Source organism: Echinops telfairi, unplaced genomic scaffold, assembly GCF_000313985.2.
Source record: "Echinops telfairi isolate 266 unplaced genomic scaffold, ASM31398v2 ScPeMD7_31;HRSCAF=116, whole genome shotgun sequence".
In the NCBI taxonomy this organism is placed as follows: Eukaryota; Metazoa; Chordata; class Mammalia; order Afrosoricida; family Tenrecidae; genus Echinops; species Echinops telfairi.
In genome coordinates, this window is record NW_022103928.1 from 16,801,841 (window position 1) to 16,815,909 (window position 14,069).

The 14,069-nt window shown below is 47.3% G+C and overlaps 1 protein-coding gene across 1 annotated transcript in view; it reads right to left on the minus strand.

Moving 5' to 3' along the window:
- Positions 1 to 14,069, minus strand: part of ATXN7 (ataxin 7) — a gene marked incomplete at its 5' end in the record, with an annotated part of 118,274 nt that overhangs the window by 10,483 nt on the left and 93,722 nt on the right. Inside the window, 6 exons of the mRNA XM_045290124.1 lie at positions 2,803 to 2,924; positions 3,277 to 3,475; positions 5,043 to 5,308; positions 9,440 to 9,522; positions 9,909 to 10,168; positions 12,309 to 12,558. Of these exons, the coding sequence (XP_045146059.1) occupies positions 2,803 to 2,924; positions 3,277 to 3,475; positions 5,043 to 5,308; positions 9,440 to 9,522; positions 9,909 to 10,168; positions 12,309 to 12,558 (1,180 nt within the window). The remainder of the gene's footprint in view (positions 1 to 2,802; positions 2,925 to 3,276; positions 3,476 to 5,042; positions 5,309 to 9,439; positions 9,523 to 9,908; positions 10,169 to 12,308; positions 12,559 to 14,069) is intronic.

Below are 14,069 nucleotides of genomic sequence, written 5' to 3' on the forward strand. Positions count from 1 at the left end.
TCCCTTCAGGACCAGTGGTGAGAGTGGCGATACTGGAAGGGTGGAGGAAGGGTGGGGTAGAAAGGGGGAACCCTTTTTTACAGGGATCTACATATAACCTCCTCCTTGGGGGACGGACAACAGAAAGGTGGGTGAAGGGAGATGTCGGACAGTGGATGATATGACAAAATAATAATTTATAAATTATCAAGGGTTCATGAGGGAGCTGGGAGTAGGGAGGGAGGGGGAAAAATGAGGACCCGATGCCAGGGGCTTAGGTGGAGAACAAATGTTTTGAGAATGATGAGGGTACCGAATGTACAAACGTACTTTATACAATTGATGTATGGATGGATTGTGATAAGAGTTGTGTATGAGCCCCCAATAAAATGATTAAAAAAAGAAAAATAATTCCACTTGAGGGGAGGGTACCACCTCGTATAATCTTCCTGACTTGTGTCTGCACAAGCTCTGTGAAGGTTTCCAAACTCAAAATCTCCCTGCCATTGACTCACAGTGACCCTCAGGAGAACAGAGTAGAACTGCCCTCCCAGGCCTCTTCCCTCTCAGCTGGTCGGTTCCCACTGCTGACCTTCAGCTTCGACGCCCAACCTGTAACCCACTATGCTGCCAGGGCTCCTGAAGGGTAGACAGGACAATTAAAGCACACAGTTCCATCTGTGTGGGAGGGTGGGGGCTGTGGACTTATCACTGCATCCCTCTTTCTGCTTCACTTCCTCTCTATAATCAAGGGAAAGTCTTCTCTATTCAAAATACCACACGACCAACAAACAGCAAGACCCCACCACCACCCCTTTCAGGGAATAGGGATAGTGGTCCCCTATTACCATAGAAGGGACAGTTCACAGAAATCCCAGGTGAGACATGGCCTCCTGCAGAGCAGCCACTAGCCTCATGTCCTCACTGTTCAAGACAGCATGTACAGGACAATATATTTCCTACTAGCTCAAATCCTACTTCCACTGAGCCACAAATCCATACCAATAAGCAGCTAAAGGCCGGGGTGATGGACACCTGGGCCTCCTCCTGGAAAGAAGGAATTCTGGGTGAGCTGGGCGGCAGCAACACAGGACCACTGTGAGTCTCACCAAGGGTCTGAGAAATGCCCTGGACAGATTTCCGCTGGGTGAGAACACCGACCCAGTGCCAACCAAACCCCGCCCCCACCCCCACCCCCACCCCCAGGACTACCTGAGAAGGCACCTCTCCCAAACTCCAGGCAGCCCCAGTCTGTAAGCCAGCTCACAGTAAGCAGTAAGTCTGTCCCTCCTACCTGGACCTTTTAACATGTAGAGGTCACATAATGGAAAGCGATGGTTTGCTCTTCCTAGAAGCAAATGCGATGGTCTCACCCTTCTGACTGGGGATAGGGCACAATCCTGCTTGTCAGACATTTAATTCACACTGTAATCTGGAAAACCTGCTAACATGGGTGGCTGTTTCAGGAACTAAGGCCATCTTCACCCACAGGCCTCTGGTCACAAGTCACAGACTGGTACACCCAAACCAAACTCCCTGCCACCCAGTGACGCCTCAACTCATGGTGACCCTATAGGACAGTGCAGGACTGCCCCTGTGGGTTTCTGAGACTATGCCTCTTTATGGGATGAGAAATCCTTCTTTCTCCTGAAAAGCAGTTGGTGGTTTCAAACTGCTGACTTTCCGGATTACGACAAAACCCACTACACCACCAGTATAGCGGGGGCAAATGTTCTGGGGCCCCTTCTCAACACTGATGAGCACAGGGCGGTCTGACTGAACAAGCAGCTGAGATTTCACACATCTTGGGAGTGTTTTGATGTGGAGAGGCTCTCATATCCCCACGTTGAATCCACTGCCCCCATGCCGTGTCTGAGCAACAACAATGCTCCTTCCTTCTGGTAGGCCTCAGTAGAAGAGTTTCGAAAGCAGTGAGCTACAGAGGAGATGACCAGCAGGAGATAGACTAGCAGGGTCTGGCTGTCTAGAAGAGATGTTCCCTCTGCCACCAAGTCAATTCTGGCTCACAGCGACCCTATAGGAGGTTTCAAACGGTGCTAAATCTTTAGGGGTGCAGGTAGACTCAGCTTTCCCACAAAATGGCTGGTGGGGTCAGCCCCTGACCTTGTGACAAGCAGCCCAACACCTACCCACAGCACCCCCAGAGCTGCTACAGAACAAATGCTAAGTCCTATAAACGACCAGGGTGAGGTTCGTTGTCTTGTGGAATTCAGAGAGCTCCTGCCGAGCCTGCTGTATCACACAGGATCACTCCTGCCTAGAACGTGCCCACCAGCCCCACCCCCAGCAGCTGCACTGCAGGCAGCCAGCCAGCCCAGGCTAAGGGTTGCTTTTTCAGAGGCTTTCTGACCGGCTGCCTGGCTGGCCCTACCACTAATGTGCTGTCTTAACGATGACTTCCGCTTCAGCATCTCCAAAACAGGAGTGATCATGGTAAGCCTACAGAAGTGTGTGTGACAACACCACAGAGGCATTTCATTAAGTTGCCTGCCGGAGGAAGCTAGCATTAGCTTTGCTGTTATTTTTTCCAGCGTTCCACTATGACACGCTGTGTCCCCTTTATTTTCGTTTCCAGGTTCCAACTAGAACGTGAGCTCCGTGCAGTGGGAGGCCCCCAGACTGAGGTGTGTGTGCTCAAGGGGAGAGCTGGCTGACGAGTGAGGAGACAGGAGGCCTCTTCTCAGGACGAGGGGAAGGCCTTGCTTTCACTGTGGATAAGCACATCTTCATGACCGCACCCCATGAGAAACAGAGAAAAGAGAACGTTGTAGACGTGCAGAAAGGCCCAGGGCAGGCACTCACTTCCACAGCTGCGCATTCAGATGCTTCTCCACCATGAGGTTGAGGGCGCAGCGAAGCCGGTTCCACCTGGAGTCAAACACGTAATAGCCTCTTCCAATCTGCCGGCTCCCAAATGTGCAAAACTGAAAGAGAACGCAACTTTACCAACTCCAACGAGGGCACAGCCTGGCGAGGGCTCTCTCTCCTTCAAGAAAGGCACTAACCATTTAAGACGGAGCTTACTCAAGGACCACAGCTGTGAAGCATGAGCGCGACAATGCCTAGCCCTGAGTACCGTGGGAAGGGAAAAGCAGGAGGCAGCCCCGGACAGAGTGCGTGCCACGCCGCCTCTGGGGTGCCCTGTTCTAGCTGCTCGCACACCTGGGCCGCATCCCACACGTGAGGGCATGCCGAGGTCCCTGGCACACCCCCCTGCAGTGCCCTGTCCATGCTGCGTAAGGAGGGTCAACGCGGGGTGGTGGACGTGGAACTTACAGATGCTGGCTGAGGATGATGACCTGAATAATGACAGTCCAGTTTTTCAACAGACTCTTCTTTGTCATCGCCTTCGCCCTCCTCACTGGATAACCGAGAAGCTGGCTCAGTGGCAGGCAGGGGAGGGTGTGGAGGTTCATGGCCTGGTGGAGGGTCAATGGGGGCACTCCCAGCTTGCTGAGCAGGGCAGCCTGGAGGCCTTGGTGAGCAGAAAGTGCATCATGGATCAATCACACGCCTGGGAACAGCCGCCCTAACTCAGATACAATGTATCCAATCACCAGAGAGGCCTGGGTGGTCTGGCCACCAACACTGGGGACCAGCAGATGCCCTGGGAGGAAAGGGACCTCCTTCTAGAACCACCTCACTCACTGACTCAGAGCAACACTATTGGGCAGAGTAGAACTTCCCCCTGTGGGTTTCTGAGACCACAGATCTTTATGGGAACAGACCACCTCATCTTTCTCCTATGGGGCAGCTGATGGGTTTTAACCACTGACCCTGTGGTTAGTAGCCCAGTGACTAAACCTTATCACCACCAGGGCTCCTTTTGCCAGAATGCTATGCTGAACACAGCTGTCTGCCAGATTTAACCAAAGTTCTTTATGCAAGGCAAACTCAGGTGGCTCCCAAAGGGGGAAAATGTATATGGAGTCTAAGAGAATTGTGTCATTCCTGTACAACTGGATTATGGCAGCAATTATTCGAGGTAATTTGCAAACGGTTGTAAAATAGCACAGTAGAAATGGGGAGATAAAAGCAAGGCAGCATGACTACTTTATCCTCAGCCTGCTTTGCAAGGATACGAAGGTATTTTTCCTACATTTATAATGTCCTGGTGGTTCTCAAGCTAAAGCTCCCCCTTCACCTGCAGAAAAATGTCCACAAGGAGCTGGCCCAAGGTCTTGCTAAGGCAACGACAGCTGGGCCTGACCACTCTTGGGTGAGCCTCCCTTGACCGCACACCCATGGACACCCAGAAGCCAGCGGTTCAGGCAGGTCAGGCTGGAGTATATACTTGACTTTCCACGAGGGAAGTACCTGACCCCCCTGTGCAACCATTCCAAGGATCAGCCGAGTGAGGGAAACGTGAGTAACAGCAGTGTTTGTTGCTGCTACTTAAACAGCAGCCTCTCTCTGCCTGCTGTACATCGAGTACAACGCCCTTTCCTTGGATAGGCATGCAAACACACACGCACGTGCACCCAGATAGTCCACAGTCAGGGCCCGTGAGATGCGTGTCTGATAAATACTCAGTAAAACACTTTGATCCATTGCTTAGAATGGTGCCAACATGCCTAACACATGCTCAGGCCAAAGCCCCAAATGAATGAATGGAAAAAAAAAAAAGTCAAAAAATGGATGCTCTAAAAACTCAGCCTAAAAGCCTGTCCCCAGCACAGATCCCCAGTGCTGTGTTTTTCACAAGTGAGACAAATGAATGGGACACTGTTGCCAAAGCCATGTGAAATGTTCTAATCAGTAACCTGCAGGAAACACCAGAGTTTCAACCCTGGCCATTGCTAATGCTGACCCGAGTGGAACAGATACTGCTAAACTTAAATTTGTAACTTTTTTCTGGCCAAGCAGCAGCCCTGGTTGAAACTTGCTGGTGAACCAAAAACATTTTTTCGTTGTCTCATAGTAACTCCAAATTAAAAATAGTAAGAGTAAAAACTCTTCTTTCGTGAGCATGATGTACTTTCCCAGACCGCAGGGCTGTCCTGGAGATGCCCTCGGAGGAAGAGTGGGAGGGCTTGGCTTACCTCGGAAGACTGGAGGTGTGAGGTTGAAGTTTACTAGCGAGTGCAAGCTTTGCTTCGGCAGGAATCCCTCCATGGGAGCTGTGGGGTGGCCCCTGGGAAGCTCGAGGCAGGGCGGGAGGCGGGTCCCTGAGAGGCTGCGTTGGTTGCTGAGAGTTTGCATGGCGAATCCATTCCTTTTCCCTGGTTTTGTTTTTGTGCTCAGCTAATAACACATCAAATCGTTTTCTTCTTCCCTGGACGGCCCTCCGCTGGGTTAAGGAATGTGTCTAAAGACAACAACAAAAAGAACCCAGAAACTGAGGACTGACAGTAGTTTTTATTTTTCAAAATTGTTTTCCTTACTTTTATTGGGGGCTCTTACAACTCTTATCACAATCCATATATTCATTCACTTTGTCGAGCACATCTGCCGCCATCATGTACAAAGCATTCTCTTCCCACTTGAGCCCCTGATGTCAGCTCCCCATTTCTGTCCCCTCCCTCCCCCGCCCGTCCTCCCTCACAAACCCTTGATAAGCTATAGATTTTTTAAAATTTTTATTATTTTTTTTAAGTTATAGTTTATTTTTCCATATCTTACACCATCCTCCGTCGCCCCTCACCCACTTTTCTGTTATTTGTCTCCGTAGGAGGGGTTCTAGGCTGATCCTTGTGATGGAGTCCCCCTTTCTCCCCCAACCCCCTAATCCTCCTGGTAGCTCTACTCTCCTTGCTGGCCCCGACAGTAGATTTTTTCATTCTGTCATATATTCAAGACATGCATGCCCCCCCCCCCCAAAGCAATCTGTATGAATGAACTATTTAAGTGGATTATGGTACTAAAACTTTTTTTTTTTTTTAAAGCATTCTGTGTCAGTGTCATGGCTACTCAATATTTGATAAGCTGAAAATCATGTGAGGACATTATTTTTCTCTTCCACTTGGAAGAAGCACATCTTCCAAGCTCAAGTGTATGAGATTTTGGTGTGGGGATCACCTGTCCCCACCCCTCCCTCGGAACAGCCATGTAAGTGGTGCCACCTGTTAAGCAGTTAGAAGCACACACAGTGTCATGGGTGCTCTCTTCAACTCCACTAGGAAAGTCACTGCAAACTACTTACAATGCTCAGTGTTTCGAGGGAAAAAATGATTCCATGAGACATGCATCAGAAAAATGAAACACAACGGTCTCTTCTCCACCGCAGCCAGGGGGAGACTAGAGCTGCCTCCAGCCCAGGAGGAGGCCAGGAGGTGGGCTCGGGAAGGAAGGCTGGTGAGGAGCAGAGCGAGTGAGCACAGTGAATTCCTGCAAGCTTGTGACTGAAATCAAGAAAATGGGATGGAGAACATTCTGCAGTCTGAGGATCGTCATCTAATTTCAGAATTAAGAAATGGGGCATTGAGGAAAAGGGCAGTTATGACAGGGCAGTGGTAGAGACAGATTATATACACATATATATTTAAAAGTCTACATTCCAAATGTGGAGGATTACTGTAATTTTTTTAAAGGTCATTAGGACCAATACTGTACTTAAACCAAAACCAAACGCACTGCCATCTAGTTGATTCCAACTCACGGTGGCCCTATAGGACAGGGCAGAACTCCTCCTCGGGTTTTCGAACTGACCTCATCAAGGGAGTGGAAAGCCTCATTGTTCTCCCATGCCACCCTTAGCAAAAAATAAGGCCAAGGAATCGGATAACTGAACTGGTCAGAGCTGGGCAGTCAAGTGCTATTATCTCTGTGACAAGAGTGGACAAGTCAAGTTAGTGTGACCAGTCCAGGCTGCTGGAATTGCCATCTGTGCAAAGTGTAAGGAGACCCTAATTCTTAATGAATTTACATTAACCACAGTGGACTTAAATCTCATACCCCTTGAAGATCAGTGAATTCAATTCTATACTTCTTTTTCTCTTTAATGCTGAAAATATCATAAACGATATTTCATGCTTGTGGTCAACATAGTATACATACACACACACACACACACACACACACAGATGCACCAGTTTATATATAACAGTACGTTACTACAATTTAAAGGGGGAATTATGCTTCCCACATTCATTTAAAACTCAATAACCTAATCTACTCCATCAGACAAACCACAATCTGCACAAAATGTCATCCAGCACCCGCAACTAAATGAATGTGTCATTCTTTTAAAAATGTGTACTGTTTTTTTGTGATTCATCATTATGCTTTAATTTGTAACAATGAAAATACATCCTACATACCAGATATTTACATGATGATTCATAGCAGTAGTGAAATTACAGTTATGAAGTAGCAATGAAAATAATTTTATGGTTGGGGGTCACCACAACATGAGGAACTGCATGAGAGGGTCGCAGCATTAAGAAGGTTGAGAACCACTGCTCTACAGTGTTTTTAAAAAAAAATTTTATTGGGGGCTCGTACAATTCTTATCACAATCCATACATCCATCCATTGTGTCAAGCACATATGTACATTCGCTGCCCTCATCATTCTCAAAACATTTGCCTTCTACTCTAGCCCCTAATATCAGCTGCCCATTTTCCCCGTGTACTCAATTTTACGATGTCTTACATCCCCAAGAAAATCACCTAAACAAGGACAAGGCATTTTACCAAGACCTAACAATGCACCCGACACGTAGAGGCTTCAGGCAAAAAGCCTTCCACCACAGTACATACTGACTCAATGACCATACAATGTCATTGGTCCACCTGCCCCCATCACCAGACAGATGTATAAACCTCTCTCCTCATCTTGCGATGTCCTCACGTACTTAGTGAAGAAAGTGGGCAGAGTTCATGGATATACTGAGCTTGTTTGAAAAGTGCAAGATTCCACATAAACTGAGAAAGATACTCCAAACACAAATCTGGCAATTTCACACACATCGTTTGTCCTGCACTGCCACCCCAGAATTCAGAGGTGGACTGTATGGCTGTGTAACTAGGCTTGCACACGTTAAGACTCCTGGCACCACTCCCTCCTCCTCTGATTCCACATGCCACCTCCTTCCTCTTCAGCTACCTGGCCTTCTCCATGCCAGTTCGGTGTTCGTGTTTGCACTGCCTGCCCTTCGCCCCGCCCCGCCAGAGCCTTTGCCTCGTATGTACGCCATCACACTCCTCCCACCCTGAAAAGACAAGGACAACCAGAACATGACAGCATGGGAGGGAAGTGGGGCCGTGAGGGTGGCAGACAGGTAAGATGGGAAAGAAAGACAAAAGTAGGGAGCAGCAGGGCTGACAAAGAAGAGTGGAACAATGACCCAGACAGAAGAGACCAGGGCAGCAATGTGGGGACAGATTCTGGGGCCAAATGGGAGGGAGGCCAGGAGAGGAGACAGGCCGAGAGAGAAAGCCCTATGAGAAAGTCGGGGCAGTCTGAAAGGGCATGGCTGGCAGGACAATGCATTTTTCATCAGTTTTATGCTGAACTCACGACAAGCCAGAGCAGAAGGCACATATGACAAGCCAGAGCAGAAGGCACATATTACCGCAGTAACAGTTGGCATCGCACCATGCGGCAGTTAGTAATGACGCCCTTACAAGAAGGCATGGAGCAGGGAGATGGGGGTGGGAGAGATGATCCACAATAAGCTATGTCACCTAGCACTAAGGCCCAGCAAGAAAGCAGCTCAAACTCCTTGCAGATGATGAAGTGAAAATGCATTTGCTTTACTGTAGTGCCTAACAGATCTGACTACAGAGAGCATCTTGAGTAAGGAGAGGGGCCTTCACTTGTCAAAGGTGAGTGGAATGGTGCGAAACCCATGCTGCTGGAGCCAGGGAGGCAGGGGAGGTCCAGCTTTGAGAGAGCAAGGGCAGAGGCCTCCCTAGAGGGAGTGAGGCAGTGACACAACTGCATGGTCTTTCCAGCAGCAAGCATTTAGGAAGAGCACTTCAAGATCCTTATATTTTATTGGCCAAGGCATAAGTCAGGTACATTCTGCCAGCTGCATTAAACAAACTAATAAAAGACACAGTAGCAAAACATGGCCAGCTCAACAAAGCCACAGGTACTTAAATGGGGTTCTTTGAGACTTCAGAAGTATGGGTTTTACAGACATGTAGAGACTCTTCATTTGTATGCCAAGGGCATTTCTACACTTACTCTAAATCAGAACAATTTGCACCACAGTAATGTCTCTGCAGACATATTACCAAGCCTTTGCAAGTAACAAATTTCGTAGGGAAGCACAGTGTTCCCCTGGATATGGCTCTGCTCATCAGAAACGCCTCCCTTCCCTCCAGACTGTCCCCTCTAAGAATAGACTACACATTTTGTCAACCCATGACTATCTCTCTGTCGTTTACAAAATCCCTAACAGTCCTGCGGGTTCTCGGCTTTGAGGGTCACCAGGGAACACCGTCTGGCTGCTTCTCAGAGTCCTGTGCACACACTGCTGGAGGCCACCTACCTTGCATGTCAAAGACCGGGTGCAGGGCTTCTTGGTGTCGAGATCAATGACCCCACAGTGTATGTCAGGATCAAACTCTCTTTCTGTCAAAAGCACACAGACATTACAATGGGCTTGACAAACACTCTGTGAATTATTTTGTAAAGAAGGAATATCAAGACAGATAACTTATAATTTGAGTAAAGCCTATCATGTCATCAATAAATACACAATCTGTAAGAATTTATGTGACACCCCGCAAAGCAGAGGCAACACAGACAAGTGATAGGGTGGCCACAGCCATCAGGTGACAGGAAAGATACATTATTAGTACACCCTGCAAAATATTACTAAACACTGCATTTGCATTCCTTATATACGTAGACGTGCTCCTTAAAGAGTGACGACAACCAGCGTGTTGCCTAAAGAAAGGCCACTGTCCTGTCCTCACTTCATATACACACACCCGAGAGGGAGAGTGTCACGTTACCTGATAATCTCTTATTTAAAAATTTCCGATGATTGGAACTGTCTTCGGATTTCTTCTCTGGGACGGGTGGTGCAGGAAGCCCTCTGCCATTCAGAATCTGTCCGGGTGAAGGCAAGTTTTGCTTTGGTATGGAGGGGCAGTTAAGGCCAGGCTTGCCTGAGGAACTCACAGTAGCAGAACAGGTTGGCCCCACAGCAGATTTCAGTAGTGTGCCGTCCATCTTTGGGGGAAACTTCTCCACTTTGACGGGGGCCGGCAGGCTGTCATAGAGGAAGCAACAATACCAGCATCTGAGTGCCCGGCGGCCTAGGAGGCTGCGGAGCTGGAGGGACATGGGCAGATCTGGCCCAGCTCCCACTGGGCACCTTATGTGTTAGAACCTTGTATTCAGAAATACCAGGAAGAGTCACACTTATTCTGGATAAGCCCTCCTGACAAGGCAAAACCTTGGTGGATCTTCACATTTCATGGCATCTTTCATTACCGTATATGCTCATGTAGAAGCGGAGTTTTTCAGCACATTTTTTAAATGCAGTTTTTGTGGTAAAATTAGGTGCCTTGGCTGATGTTTAGGTTGGCTTATACTTGAGTATATACGGTATTTTGGAAAAATGCTACACTTGGGTCAAGGAGACAACCAGACCTAATAACCAAAAGCAATTTCTGCAAGAAGCAGAAACATGAAAAGGTTCAAAAAGCCCAAGACTATCTGGAAGGTATCCAGAGAGTATGCTTTTGATAACTGTCATTTAAACAAATTAATCCATCAAAACAGAATAAACTTCTAAAAAAGGGGGGGTGGGGGAGAATGAGAGAATACTTTCAAAAAACATGTTACTAAGAATTCACAAGACGCACCAGTGAGTTGACAATATATCTCCAAGCTTCTGAGTTTAGTACATTTTCACTTACTGACACATATTTTAACCTAAAAGCATTGATTTCAGTGGTTCTGTGGTTTGCCAGTGAGGAAAACCAATGTTTCACTTGAGCACGATGTGTGAGTGAAATGGTAATGCTCCAGGCCCTGGAAGCCGTGTCTGTTTACAGTGCTCAGGGTAGGAGCACGTGGTACAGGGTTGATGAACATGGAATTGTACACTACCAGCAAAGGACCAGACTACTACTCTTGGGATCTTACTGACATTCTGCTTGGTGAAACTTACTGTAGTGGTGCAAAGCTAGCCAATGGCTCGCTCTCCCTCTGAAGCCCTGCTCCTTATAGAGGTTTGGATTGATGAGGTTTTACACACTTTGTTCAGTAGAGTTTCTGTTCTCACAGCTGTTAAGCTGAAGAGTAGCTTATGAACTGCACTGGCATTTTCTTTGGCTTTGAGACAGTTCAGGAATGAAAGCCAAAGTTTCTGTACTGCACGTCTGACAGATGAGCTGGGCTGGGGGCTGGCTTAGCAACCAGGACAAATAGCTCCAAACAGCTGTATCTGCAGCCAGATACCGCAAGATGCCGTAGCATCTCCCAGCTGCCAAGTCATCGGACAGTAGCAGGTGCTGGACCCTGCAGAAATTAACCAGGTTATCAGATCTCTGGGACTGAGATGTGTGTGGCTTACCCTCCAGAAGGGAGGCCGGCCGGCCAGGGAAAGGCCCCCTGCCACAAAGGCTGAGGGATGCCACCAGGAGGCAAGATGTGATTACATGGGAGAGCATGCCTGCTCCCTCACGTGACCTCCAGGAGCCTGCTAACCTCCAGACCCAGGGCGGACACTCGCCAGACCCTTGCCTGGAGGGTAGGAACCCCTTCCAGTCTTTCTTAATTGCTGTTGTGACATCAAGGCTGGTGGAGCGGGAGCATTGCTCCCCTATTTGCTCTACAGGCCCACAAACCTTTTAGAGCAGATTCCTGAAACATCTCCACCTTGTAATAATTACTAGCAAGAGCAGAAGAAATCCAGTCTCCTATGGGTCAGGTACTATGACATTGAATACATTACATGCTTCCTATAACCTTGAACAGTAGATACAAAAAGAGAAGAAAGAGGGCCTTGCCCAAAGCCCTGCACCCAGGAAGTCTCAGGGGTATAATTTGAACCCCGGGCCTGTTTGACTTGAAGTCTCCAAGGTTAAAGTCCCTCAAGCTCATCAAGCTTTGTTCTCCTTGCCTGAGAAAAAGTGGTGGTTAGCAACAATCTCTACTTCAGCATAATTCATACATAGAGCTTAGCTTTAGTATTTGACTCATAACAAAAGATTAATATGATTTTTGTTATCACAACTGTCTAATAGCTCTCAAGAATAAGAGGGAAACAAAGAGAATCAATCATCTATTTCTGAAATTTCCCCCAAATGGGCTCTGTCTTCTATTATGAATGGATACACCCAGGTATTACTGTTGTATGCAGCCCCCCCGCAGGGAAGCTGTGGCTCTATAGCCATACTCACAATTTCGGATTAACTTTACTTTGCTGAATGATTTGTATTGACCTGGTGTCCCCCCTGAGCTGCTGTTTTTCTTTGGGTGATTTCGACAACTTGGAGCTTGCGGCAGACGTGCTCAGGAGGCCTGCACTGGAAGAGCGGCTGCTTCCACTTGCACTGCCTCCTTTGCTTTTGGACAGAGAAGGGAAGAGGGAAAACACTGAAGTGGGAGGACCGGCCAAAGAAGGCTTGCTGGGTGAGCTGTGTCTTCTTTCTAGAAAGGGAAAGAAAAAAAAAAAGTCATCCCCTTGCAGTTAAACTGGCAAATGAAACCCCAGCGCAGTATCCTGAAATCACCGTGTTTAGGTTCTATTACGTGCCAGTCAATGAAAGTATCTGAGAGTAATAACAGCTTTCAGAAATGGCTTATCTAGGCCGCACAGACTTACTGACAATTCTGGGAACTGGTCCTCCTGTCTAGGAATCATCTTAGCATCAAGAGGCTTATCACCTAGACCACCCATTAGGAAAGTCAGCCGCCAGCCTAAGCATGAGAGGACGGCCATTTGCGATGTGCAGGGCAGAAAACAAACCTCACTGGCATCATCTTGCGGCCAGAGAAGAGACTGAATCATCTGCAGAGTTCCGCTACCGACACTGCACGGAATTCTTTCTCCTTTCTAGCACTGCGCCTCTCCAATTTGCAAAACAGCACATGTTAAGAAACAAGTTGTACCTTCCTTTTTTCTCTTTCTGTCACTACCCACACCAGCATGACACCAATAAGAATGTTTCTAGGGTTACCTTATCATTCCTTAAGAATCTGTGTTGAAATTTTCCAGTGAATCATTTCACTTTTTTTAATAATCTCACTTGACTACAGCTGGCATGGCTCCGGTTCACACCACAAGGACGCCAAAGGCGCAAGACAAAGATGCCACAAATAGCTGCGCCTGCTTTTGAAACCAGGAAGTAGTTCAGTTCAGCACAGACCACACAGGTCTAACTGAAAATGAATCTGAAGCGAGACTCAAACCTATCCACTAGAGAATCAGGTTTTTACAGAGGAAAGCAATCCATACTAATATAAATCAGGAGCTGTTGAAGAATGTTATGATCTGAAACAAGTTAATTATTTTGGTAACTTTATCCACTTAAATAACTTATGATGATAGCTAAGTGGATCCTTGCAATTAACCCTTGTAATTTAACATATTTGCTTACTTAAAACAGTTAAAAGGCACGTGAACAACATTTACTTATGACAACAGGGGAGAAAAATTAGTATTTTTAAATTATGCACGTTAAAATCAGTGACTACAAATATTGCCTCAGTTGGTTTCCTGCCAATGGTCTTTTTATAGGAGTCGCGGGCATCCCTAGGAAGCTGTGCTGACTTATTCCTGGAAGAATATTGGTTCAACACTGCTTTCTGCTAGTTCCACACCAGCACAAGATTCTCATGAGATCTGCAAGCTCTGGCAGAGGCTATAACCAAGTCAGGGAGGTCAACTGATGATGGTTTTTGTCCTTTTGCTTCCTTCCTCCCCACTGCCAATGAGAACGTTGTGTATGAGGAAGGAACAGGAACATAAGCTTGATACTTTTCAAAACTCTCCATCAATTTGTTGGTGTGTTAGCCTGGGTACATCAGAGAAATAAATCCACAGAAAATTAAATGTCTAAGAGAGAGTTTTATATAAAGGTTAAGTGCACATCAAGAAAACATCCCAACGCAGTGCTGTCCAAGCCCACAAGTCCAACATTAGCCCATATGACTGACAC